At 38.7% G+C, this 13,239-nt stretch overlaps 1 protein-coding gene across 2 annotated transcripts in view; it reads right to left on the bottom strand.

Moving 5' to 3' along the window:
* LOC122973031 (vasoactive intestinal polypeptide receptor 2-like) overlaps nt 1-13,239 on the bottom strand; it is a 47,223-nt gene that overhangs the window by 16,580 nt on the left and 17,404 nt on the right. For both annotated transcript variants that reach the window (XM_044340475.1, XM_044340476.1), the window contains one exon: nt 8,489-8,586. In XM_044340475.1, the coding sequence (XP_044196410.1) occupies nt 8,489-8,586 (98 nt within the window). The remainder of the gene's footprint in view (nt 1-8,488; nt 8,587-13,239) is intronic.

Raw genomic sequence — 13,239 nt, 5'->3', positions numbered from 1 at the left:
ATATGAAATATATATGAGAGATAACAGCACTGTTCAGCTATTTAATAGCTTCTTTCCAGAAGCTGCTCCTGTGTCTGCTGGTGGAGGTTTTTATGGACGAACCCCCCCCCCCCCCCCCCCCCCCCCCCCCCACCCTCCCGCTGAGCCCGCTCTCTTCTGATTGGTCGACTTCAGGAAGCTTCTGCCAGCTCCAGAGGATACATAAACAAACTATAGTAGTCGGATCTCACTTCTTTTCCCTGTTCTTCACTTAAAATGGAAACTTCTCAACATGTTGGATCCTGAATCTGATCAACGTGAACAACCTCAGCGACAAAGATGACAGAACAGACGGCTGTTTGTGGGAACGTGTGAACAATCTGACGTCTTTTGACTCGCAGAGAGCAGTTTTACATACGTCCACCTCAAGTTTTGGATCTTTTACCGTGTTTAACATGTGACATCTGACATCATAAAGGTATAAAAATGATTTTAAAAAAAGCCTCTTTAAAACCACTCAAGTTAAAGATAGAACTTTATAAATCCAAGATCACTAAATGGCATCCTGTCTTGTCTGTTGAAAGTCTGTTGAAAACTAGTCAAGTGTGATGATGAAGACAATCAGCTGTATCTGCTGTGTGTGTGTGTCTCTCTCTCTCTCTCTCTGCGGTGTGAGCTGTGAGTGCAAGCGGTGACGTCTGGTCTCAGCAGAATGTTTTCCAGACGGAAAACCTCCGTCTCTTCAACAGGAAACAAATAGAAGCTTCACTGAGAGTCTGAGAGCGGGAGTCCCACACACCTGAGGGGCTCTGGAGAGGATCAGGAACCAGCTGTGTGTCTCTGTCTGTGGGTATCAGGGCTGTTCAAACTCATCTTTATGTTCTGCTGTTATGTGTATCAGTCTCTGTTCTGGGTTACTCACCTTCTCTTTGTTTTTTGTTTATCCCTGTTAGCTACACTGTTTTAAGCTTTGCAACTAAACAAAAACAAGCAAAACCATTTAAAGTAAGTCGACTCAGATCCTCGCGGTCAGAAACCAGCAGACACATGGATCAGTGTCAGGAGCTGAAACTATTAGAAAACATGAATCCATCAGAGCGGCTGCTGCACTGTGACAGAAATAAAGAGCTTTGATGTCGAGTTAGATCCAAAAAAAAAAAGCAAAGCGCTCCGTGACTGATGTCAGAGGGGTCATGTGACAGTCACAGAGGTATCAGAGGAGAGAATATTACAGCCGACAGCAGGTGATGTTACACCATCAGATGCAACACTGTATGATGCTGGACAGAGAGCTGCAGAAACAACCTGAAATATAGAAGCTGCTGCATCAAAATATGCCAATAAAAATCATAAAATCTAAAAAAAAAAAACAACTCTCACTAAACTGGCAGCCATGATGATGATGATGATGATGATTCCAAAGCTACAAATTAATTCAGATTAAGACATTATAATTTTCTGTTTCTTTACTTTTTCTCCTATTTTTTTTTTTATTGTAGTGACTTGATTTATCGTGTCTGAACAGTTTCAGTAAAGTTTCTTGTGATAGATTCAAAATTTCAACATCAGTTAAAAACAAAACTCAACAAACATCTGATTTTAGTTGCATCTAATGATTCTTGTCAATATCGAACAACATGTCAGTTGTTTTTCCAGTTTCCCAACAGTCTAATACTCAAATATATTAACTTTACTATGACAGAAAACAGAAAACAGCAACAACAATTTGGATAATTTCAGCACTTCATCTGATTTCACAGGTATCAATCCTAGACTCAAACAACGGAGAATATAAAACACTGCAGTGGACGATGTGGATAAAATCCTCTATCACATTATATTTTATTTAAAATAACCAGATATGAATAGATTATGATTGATTCTTCCCCCTTGTGAAGAAAGTCACGACTCGTGCGACCGGTCTTCTATATCAAAGCCACAAATCTTGGCTTGGAATCTGTTTTTATACGAGTGATTCTTGCAAACAATCCGACTCCAGTCGCCCGTTTTTTTAAAAACTCAAACTGTTTTTATACGTGCATCTAAATATGTCATCTGTGAGAATGCAGCTCCAGTTTGAGCCAAGTTCCTGCACATACCGTTATAGTTTATATGAGAATGTTTATCAGTCTGGCATATGTTTCTATACAAGGCAATATTGCACAAACTGCCCCCTTATCTGTTTTCTGTGTTAATCTCTACAATATCAGCAGCTTCAGGAAGGCAAATTATGTATTCGTAGGTCACGTCATCTCGGTGTGAGTCACAGTTACAGTTTTATCAAAGGTATTAGATTGTTGTCTTTACTATCATACGTGTGGAGGATAAGAAAAACAAATTTGCAGAACGCATATATCCATTTACCAAAACCAAGGCTTGAAAACTGCAGCAAACATCTGCAGCAGCCATATGTGAGCATGTTTACACACACGCAGCAAAAGAAAAACAGTCCAGCGATGAGAAAATATAGATACTATAAACAAGGATGTGACAGACATGTTGAAAAGAAAGGAAAAGGAAAAATATACACACACGTACCCGTCGTAGAGCAGTTTTAGATGCAAGATGAAGCGTTTTAAGACCTGAAGAGTTTTTAAGACCTAAATTTCATGATAATCGGATACACAGTTTGACTTTTTGAGAGTTTGAAGCGTTTTATAATTCAAACATTGCTTCAGCCAATTTTTCTCTGCTTCTTCAGAGACATTAATAATTTTTTTATTGATTTTTCTTCATTTAACTTGTTTGTTTGAACATTTTGACACTACAGAGATACAGATACAGATGTTTGGACCTCACATGGTTTCTTCATGGTCTTATTTCACTGCTACAGTCATTTACTGCACATATTCCAACACCGTTGTTGTAAATCTGACTTGTTAAAACCAAACTCTCTTCCTGTTATACTGACATTATTATGACTGATAATAATAATATGATGGATCAACCCTTCTAGACAATGAAGGCAATCTTGTCCAGTCTTTCTTTTGCATTTGGGCCACTAATTTAATATAAAAAGAACCTTTTCTTTTGCACGTAGATAAGTTTGTTTGTCTGTAGACTTGCCTGGTGAATCGAACTGGATGATCCTACTGACAATAATTGTGTGTGTATCCAAAGCCTGATATATCTTCATACCTCCGTTGTTGCTTAAAAAAAAAAAACTATTAAAAAGTCGTTAATGAGTCACACTGTCGTACTGGGTGACACACACACTGTAGTTTATTTTGACTCAATCCTACACATCCTGCTGCCAGAAATACTCACTAGAGCACCAAATGTGGATTCATCCGCCGCTGAAAGTAGTCCCCAACAAATGCACAGTTTAATCCCGTTTGTTTGTTTGTTAAAAACCACAGCGACCCACCGTTTTAGGATATTACTGAGCCTTTTTTTTTTTTTAAATGAAACTATATATTTGTGAGCTGTTTTTAAAGATTTACATCATGTGCTTGGAGCTGAGATAAGTCTAGAAAGTATTGAGAGACAGATGAATGCACTTCTACGTCTTTGTAATTTACAGAACAAGACCGTAAAGTAAAAAGTAAGTCACAGAGAGCAGGAAGAGTGTGTGGCATGAACACAATAATGGTTCCGGATATTCTCTTAAACCTGCATGTTACTCACTTGTTTAAAGCTCAGTATAAACCAAAGGCTCCTGGAATGCAGCCGTGAACACAAGCAATAACGTAGAAGGTCAGAAAATAAGCTCCGTGGCATCACACAGGATGCTTCGGGGCACAAACACACATAAATACACACCGACGCAGTCGACAGATAACACAGTGAAAAGGGCAAACTGTAGGAGGTGGCCCCTTTTTTTCTCTGCAACCACCTGCAACATTCACAGAGGAAGATATTCAGCTGTGCCATTCTGCTTCCTAATCCTCTGAAGAGTTGGCTGAGGGGTAAAAAAAAAAAAAAAAATCTCTCCACTTCACCTTCATCTTGTGAAGAAGCAGATATGGGAACAGACGAGGGCGGATTAGAGAGCAGAGAGTGCCGTTTAAGCCAGTGTCTCGCCGCAGGTCTTCACAAAAGATACATACTGTTTGAAGGTTTAGTACAAATGCAACTGATGGCTCTTTTCCAACACAGGTTCTTTCTTTTTTTTTTTTTTTTAGGGACTTGTGAACTTTACTTGCATTTCAACTGAAGTAACCCAGCTCAGGTTATGGTTCCTGGGCTGTATTTCTGCCAATAAACAGTCTTTTTTCTTGTCTGATGCCCTCAGAGAGACGACAGCATCAACGTCATCAATGAAAACTCATGAAAAATGGTTGTTGACGCCGCGTTTCTGCAACAAAAACAAGACTAAATCTAAAAAACAAGTAACATTTGAATAAAAAAGATGACGAAATGATTTAAGTTTTGTCAAAAAAAACAAAAAACTACAAAACAGTGCAAAAGTTTTAGCCTCTAAAAGTAAAAGAAGTAAACAGAAGAAACTTAAATCAAATCAATATCTGCTGTGAGCAGCTTCGCCTTTAAAACAGCAGCAATTCTCCTCGGTTCACCTGCAAAGGCCGACCAGCCAACACTTTATATCAGCGGCTCCACTGAGGATCTCTCCTGGTCCCTGAACACCTCGACCGAGAGAGAGCTCAGCGGAGGATGTGTCGGGGGCACCGTTGATGAGCCGCATCACTTCCTGGTACGTCAGTTGAAGCGCATCTGACCGGAAGACCTCGCAGCGAGTCGTGAGGATGGCTGAGAAGGTCATTGAGGTCTCGCTCCCCTCCAGTCAGGTCATTTATCAGGGCAGATGCAGAAAGAAAGGCCTCTGTATTGTAAACGACTCCCCCCACGCCCCCCCCCCCCCCCACCCCTCTCATGGACTGTTTGATCACCTGCCAGATGAGGCTCCATAAAATCAAACAACCAGAATGTGCAACAGCTTCTTCCCGCAGACCATAAGACCGTTGCACTGCACATCCAGCACAATATATTACCACTTTAACCTGTTGAGTCTTTTATTAGAGGAAACACTGGGCTGCTATATTATCTCATATTTTATATTATCTGTTTAGGCTTTATTTATTTTGTTAACATAGCACTGTGCTGCTTTTTATTGAGTCTTTTAATTGTGTGTTTCTAGGTGTGTTAGTCCATGTTTTGCACTCTGATCCTGAGAAATTTGTTCTACTGTATGTGTAAATCTATATGGATGTGGTTGGAATGACAAATAAATTTGGAAACTCGGCAGGTCGGTTGTTCCTGCATTTTGGAGAAGTTGCCACTGTTCTTCTGTGGATTTCATCGTCTGAGCTGCTTCTGTCTCTTCATGTTAATCTCAGACTGATTCTATGATGTTCAGATCAGAGACCATCTGTTGCAGGACTCCTTGTTCTTCTCGCTGATGAAGATAAGTCTTTATGACTCTGGCTGGATGTTTTGGGCTCATTGTCTTGCTGCAGAATGAATTTGGGACCAATCAGACGCCTCCCTGACGATGTTGCATCATGGAGAAGAATCTAAAATGCATAAAACTTTTGCACAGTATATATATATATATATATGTATATATATATATATATATATATACTGTATTATGTATTTAGTGCTGGTGCACAAATTTCTCTTTTTCAGAATTTCACCGCTTGAGTGAGAGCGAGAGAAAAACAGAAGAGAGTGACAAGATGATTTCTCCTTTTCATTCATTCAGTGACTCAAACATCAGAGTCATGCAACAGTAAATACAAAGGACGCTGGACGACTCTGTGCTGTTGTTTCAAACCACATTGTCATTTTTTCTACCCGGCTCTTTCAGATGTTTTGGAAATTCAAACAGGAATGCACGACAGCGACTTTTAATTACTAGTTTACTTCCTGGGAATATAATGAAGAAAAGGGTCATGATTCAGTTATTTTCAGCTGCTTATTCTTCATTAAATGTCTTTTACTGTATATAATCCTGCTATGACAGCACAGTCACTCTTGTATTTCTCTCTACAAATATATGCACAATCATTTCCACTGAATTTGCGGCAATAACTTTGACACTTTCACCCAATAAAGACACAAACTTTAGTGTCATTTTTTTGTTAAGAGGAAAAACAGACAAATCTTCAATTCAAGCATTCATCATAAAAACATAAAAACATTCCTCCTCTTATCTATTTTTCTTTCTTGTCCCTCAAAGACACATCTGCTCTGCTCAGTTCTTCTCAGATACCTGCATCCAAAACTTAACATCCAAACCCTTTTCAGTTCGAGATGCCAAGCTAATTTCTCAAAACCACAGTTCGCAATCCTGACCCTGAAGAGCAGCGCTTCCCTTATCTTTAGGTGTATAAACACACACTTCAGATGCACACAAACACACTCAGGACACGATGAAGGAGACGGATGATTTCACGGAGGTCTGAGGAGAGAGCTGTGAGATCGGCTGCAGGTCAGAGATCTGTCAGCCAAAAAAACCGCTCCCCCCCCTTCTCCGTCCACATATCTAACCTTCCTCTTCGTTTATCTCTGTCAGAGCGTCTTCTACGAACAGATAAACACACACACACACAGGGACGCTGACACACTACGCTGATATGAAATCAGCTTTTCGTTTTACCACAGCGTGTGTGAGCGGCGATGTTGAAAGTAACCTGAAATTTATCAGTGATCATGAAAAGCTGCGTCAGGGATACAAAGCAATACAGATAAAGATCAGAGTTAGTTTTAACGAGAGTATTTTGTTTGACTGGCTTCAAGAAGGTTAGTCAGCTCCTCTTCAAAGAGATTGATTTGTTTTTGGTTTTAGCCTCATCCAGAGTCAGTAAGACTGTGTCCACACTACGCTGACTATTTGTAATCGTCTATTTTGGCCCTCTGTCTGAACTAAAACAGCGTTTTTCTCCCCTGAAAATGAAGCTTTTCCAAAACAGCTCTCTTGAGTGTGTAAATCTGAAAATGCAGGCTTGGCGTCGTAGCGTGTACGAGGAAAACTGAGCTTTGTAAAAACACTGATATATCAATGAGAAAACAGATGGTGGTAGTAGTGCAGTGTTTCATTGGAAGAAGAAGAAACACAACCACGATAACAACAATGGCGGACGGCTTCACGCGATGTTGTTCTCTTTATTGTTGACAGCTTGTTTAGAGACTCTACTCTTTATAAAATTACGTCACGCTTTGTAATTGATTGTTAATAACTTGTGTGTCTTATTAAATGTCATATGCACATTGTTTTGCACAAGAAAAGAGGCATTTATGACAGTTTCTTAGCTAAAGCTTCTGTGTTTTTCTTTCTGCAGCACACACAGACGTTACAGACAGATAAACTAGTCTGTGGTCGACCCTTTTTTAAACCAGATCACTGAAACAAGGTCTGTGCACCACAAACTGCATATCAAGCACTTTCTCCTCTGCTACAAGGGAATTCACACGTAGGCTTCTTCACAAAAGGAACACAAAAGGAAACCATTGTGGTATCAAAGCTTGTGCTTAGCCTTTATAGATTATTGCTCTAAATCCTTTCAACTCTGAACAAAAATGTTAAAAAATGACTTTAAATCAAGAAAGCCTAAAGCTCCTGAAGCACACTGATAATCACAAGAAAGGTCCTAAAACCATCAGTTTAGTCTTCAAACAGCAGATCAGCTCAACATGCAAAGTTGGCCTGTATGTGTAGCTGTGAATTACAGGCATGAATACAACTGTTAATGCAACAAATATGGAAAATATAGTTTCAACAATAAATTCATATTTACCCAGAGAAGAGATGAATCTGAATAAAGAAGCATTCATAACTTATAAGACTATTTAATTTTCTTGTTTCCTGGTAAAAAAAACAAAATAAATGAGCGAGTACTTCCCTTTAATTATAACCAAATTACTGGAACTAAAACAATTAGGCAATTAATCAATAATCAGCGAATCATTTAAGTCATTTTTCAAGCATTTGCTGGTTCAAATGTGAGGATTTGTTGCTTCTTTAAGCAAACTGTGATTGTAAATTGAATATGGATTAATTCAACCTTTACTTATAATATATCTAATATATACACACACACATATACATATATATGTTTGTAATAATATATTTGGTTACAATTGCAATTTGAAGACTTTACTGTGGGTTATAGGAAACTGTGACAAGGCATCTTTTACCAAACCATGAACTGATTAACGGATAAACAACAGATTAATTGTTAGTTGCAGCCCTAAAATTAACTCAAAATGACAGAACTTATAAAACACAGCATCAGCTTTTCTTTTTGCAGTGACACCAACTAGTCAATTTTGAGATGTCATCACTTGTGGAGGGTCGATAAACCACCATCTGACCTTCTTTTGCACATTTCTCACAACTTCCTCTTACATAATTTAATGAGGGGTTTTTCTCAGTAGCTACAATCTGATCAGACCATGAACCTTTTCCTTTCTAGCTCACAAACAAACACACACACAACACTTCTGCATCACGCATACATTCTTCATCATCACCACCATCTAGTATCTGCACCCACAGACACATGCATATACATCTCCTGCAGGAAAGCGGGGGATGGGGACTCACCTCGTTGGGTTCATCTGTGATGTTTGACCAGCAGACGAGGTTGACGACGGGGTAAACATCCGACCAACCTCGCTCTGTACAGTTCCTGCTGAGGTGACCTGAGACAGACAGACAAACAAACAAGCAGAGAGATTTATATCATATATATTTATATTCTTACAATCCTCCAGAGCTGAAACTATTAGTCAGTTAATTAAATAGTCGTTTGAGTCATTCGTTCAGGCAGAAAATTCACCGGTTCCAGCTTCAAATGTAAATATTATTCATCTGTGATAATAACTTAAATATCTTCTGATCTGTTGGGCGAACAAATCAAACAATCTGAATATCTCAGCGTGTGCTTGGGGCATTTTTCACTATTTTCGTCCAAGTGATAAAAAGATTAATTGGTAAAACATCATTAGTTGCAGCTCTAGATTATGACTGCTAGCAGCTGTGAGAGTTGCACCAGAGGAAAAGCTGTGTTGTTGTCTGAATCAAAAGGACAAAATGGGATAAATATAATAATATTAACACTAACACAGTCGATTCAGACAATTAAAAAGGAGCTTCACATTGTTCTTATCTAGCTAATTTAGGCTTAATTTCCATTGATTTGGTGTCTTGGCTTGTTTCAGTCTTGGAATAAAGTGTGATACATCACCATACATGACAGAATAACAGAAGGTTTTCCTGTCAACATGTTGTGAACGCAGCATTAGAGCCACACTGCACCGCTAACGTGGCTAAAAAAATGTTAAATAGTTTGGTTAAAACTTCTATCCGTCACCCAAAACAGTCACAGCTGACGACTCTGGCTACTCAGTCTTTATTCATGTGGATAGAAGCAACGTATCCACCGTCTGAACTGGAAATGAAGTAGTCTTAAGTTGATGAGTTACAGCTGTGAACCTATTAAGTAGAAATGTAGGTATAAATAAAGAGGAAGCATAGCAGCAGACTGGAATATTGGAAGTCCTCAACTGTTGGCAGCAGTTGTAACAGATTTTGTTTCTTGTTGTAAATACAATTGATTTGTTCTCTACAACATGTTTACTAATGAGCCTGTTGGCCGGCGGACAGTTTGTTCACATTAACTGAGTTGAACTCTTAAAAGTATTCCAGACGCTATTTGCTTCATTACATTCACTCAGAGGGAATCTGAGGAAGCAGCGTGTGAAACGCAAAGTTTGCTCCTTTTGTTTTTTAATGTAATCCGTTTATAAAATAGTGTCAATCCTGGTATCCTGGTGTGTGCTGGAATACTTTTTTTGATTTACTGGAGTTTATCCTGTAAAATAAACAGATGTAAATACAGTGAAAAAAGACATACACCTTGTCATGTAAATGTAACAGTAATTTCACATGTCTGAATAAACAACTTTTATGTAAAATTATTACCACTGTCGACTCTCTAATAAAAGGTATCTGATCACTTCCTTCACATGATACATTCAGTATAAAATCTCAAGAAACAACCAACCAAGACAACAAATAAATCATCTTTAAACCTACAATAACTGATTTTTTATCCACTTGTCCACTGACTCATCATCAGCTTTTAAGTTGATATGTTGAACTTGTTAGCAAACAGTTGCTTATTTCCACATCCAGCAGTTACGGAGCAACATTATCATTCATTTGGAGTCGTGTGTCTGTCCACCTGGTGAATATAAGTCCAATATTCACTCTCTTTTAGCTCTGTTTTTGGTCTCCACCAACTCCTGAGGGAAAAATCTGGCTCTTTAGCTGCTAAATGCTCCACTATGTTCACCAGCTAGTCTACAGCTAGCTGTAACAGCTTTTTCTCTGAAAACAACGCTATGAGAGACACTGAGAGTGAACCAGAACAGTAAAGTTGCAGCCGGACAGATAAACAACAAGCTGAAACTCACTATAAAGCTCCGTCAAGCCGAGAGGAGCTGCAGAGTCACTGATAATTCTCTGTAGGTTCATCACTACGAGCCACAACCAACACACTGACAGCTCACATACATTGTTATAATAAAAATATGGATTATAGCCGCTTTACACTTAACATCTGTAAATGCACTGTAAAAACGTGTTAAATATTGAGATATTAATAACCCGTCAGAAACAAGGTGCGTAGTCGTTGATTTCCACCATTAACAGCGTTTCACTGTTGTGCTTTTATAACAAAAACTGACACCTAGTTGCTGTTTCTACTCTATACTTCACAGCTCTCAGCAGAGACAGAACAAGCAGTTTTAACGTGCTGACGGACAGGAGAGACAGAATATTTAATATTCACGGTCTCAGTCAGTGACTTTTGAAGTTAAAGCAGCAGTTGCTCTGGTGTGTTGTGCTGATTACGCGCCTCATCCGTTAACTGGCTCGGCCTAATCCTTTCCATCTCTGGGGAGGAGGGAGAGAGGGGGAGGCGGGTCGTTGACAGATGCTGTGGAGGAAAATCACAGAGAAAGTCGGACAGCCCAGATGCCGTCAGCTGCCCCGCGAATAATTAGACTCATTAACAGAAAGAGCCCGAAGAGGAGGAAAGAAAGCGAGGGAGAAGAGAGGGTGGTGATGGAGGAGAGAGGAGAGACGGATCAAATAGAAAGATGGGAGGAAGGGGAGGAAAGGTTCAGGAGGACAAAAGAAATGAAGAAGGAAAGCAGGACAACAGCTTTAGCATCACGAAACTTTCAAAACTTTTAGTTCTTTTGAAAATACAACAGAGTAACAAAATATATAAATATAGATGTGTTTCTGTCAGATGAGACCAAGTCAACAAACATGAAAAAATAAACGCTTCAGGAGTTATTTTTCTTCAGAGTCAGCTCCTGTTGGTCAAGTTTTACTCTTATAGAATGAAATATTTTGTAGTTCTCGATACATTTTACAACTATAACTTTTTTTCTCAACATAACTTAAGGCTTTATACCACTATAACTTTTTTCCTCCCAAAAATCAAGACCTTATTCGTGAAATATTACAACTCATCTCATAACCTTGTAGAGTTTTTTGTAAAATTACAGCTTTCTAGAAATATTATGACATATTTTCATAGAATTTAGCTAATTAGGCTCAAAATTACAACTTTATTCTAAAACTCTATTTTTTTCCCCACACAGAGGCCCTTATATTGTCTGTCTACTGTCAGCTTCAACTGTGTCTCGTAAAAACAACATTCATATACATTTAATTTTCAGTAGCAAACATGTTTGTAGGACATGTGACGCCACCAGAAGTGCATTTTTACAAATATGACAAGTAAATGTTTTATATGAAAGTATCTCCAAACTGTTACCTGTCACTATATTTCATTTGTCGCCCTACCACATCCACTAACTGAAGCATGACTGATGTTTTTATTGGTTGTGTTTAGGCAACACAAAGAAAGTCTAAAGTCTTTCCCTAAATTAACCAAAGTAGCCTTCGCTAAAATCACAAAGGTTTTGTATTCTAACAGCGACTGCTGTAACTGATCCAATTTAGCAATAATACACGAGAGGGTGTGCTTTACCCAGCTAAACCCAGCAGAAACGTCAGATAGGTCGGACCGCCGTGTTTATCTATATATCTTCAAATGTTTAAGTTACGGCTGAAAATGACGACAGAAAAAACAAGTTTGCCGAGTTCACACGTCTCCACAGTTCAAATCAACCACCAGTCGTCTAACCAGAAATGTTGTTCTTGTTGTTGTTGTTGTTGTTGTTCTTACGTGACATCACGGTCTGTAGTTCTGATGAATGACGGAGTAATATTTTTAGTGATGAGGTTTTTTTTCATTTGAGCATGGCGAGGTGTGCTGTCAAGCTGATTTGAGCATGTTCTAAATGTCTAGTTGACCAATCAGATTGCTACATGTTGGATAATTTGTCATAGATTATGGAAAAGAAACTCCATTTTTTCACAAAGGCAGATCATTAAAATTTAATCTGGATGTGAAACAAATGCTGCCAGTGAACATAATCCATAAAAAATGTATCTGACAAAGTGAATTAATTGTAGGCTATATAACATATTTTGTAAAATACGGTTGCTTCTTTTGAAGAGAGTCCTGGTCAAATTGGTAGAAATGCACTTTAGTATATTTTACTGCAGCACGTAATAATCATAGAGCACCCTGATAGGTTTACAGGTGCTAAAAACAACATTTTCTGTGTCACAACATACTGTAATAACAAAGAAAATACCATAATGAGGCAAATAATTCACAAGGACAAAAGCAGAGTTGACAATCGTTTTAGATATTTTAACATTTATCAGAGACACGTTTCAGCCGTTTAGCATTTAAACTCTTCTTTTGAGCCATTTAAGACAAACTTGAGACAAATATTTTTCCATTTCAATACATTTTCTCTGTAAGTAAGAAAACTTTTAGGAAATTGGTTCAGTTTTCATAAAAAAGAAAAATGGATTAAAGAGAGAAAGCGCGCAGACGCTGAAAGTGAAGGTGAGGAAGGTCAAGACAAGGTCAGAGAAAGGGGCTGATGGGAGAGGAAAGGGAAGCAGAGGGAAGGAAAGGAGGAGGAGGGATGAAAGACATGCCAGCTTGTAATGTGCACAGATAAAAGAGGACGGAGACGATCAAAGGCAGACGGATAAGAGGTGATCAACATGTTGGATGGAGCCGAATGAGTCGACTGAAAGACGAGAGTTTGCGAAACGAGCAGCTGGAGGGAAGGAAGCGTCTGGCCGAGGTCGAAGGTTCGGACACGACAGTCAGAACGGAGTCAGCTGGTTCAGTTCAGGACAGAGATGCATGCAGGGAATTATAACTGTTATAACTGGAATTATAATTATTA

Source organism: Thunnus albacares, chromosome 21 (genome assembly GCF_914725855.1).
Source record: "Thunnus albacares chromosome 21, fThuAlb1.1, whole genome shotgun sequence".
NCBI lineage: Eukaryota > Metazoa > Chordata > Actinopteri > Scombriformes > Scombridae > Thunnus > Thunnus albacares.
Note: the sequence above shows the minus strand (reverse complement) of the source record. Positions and strands in the feature narration are given on the sequence as shown.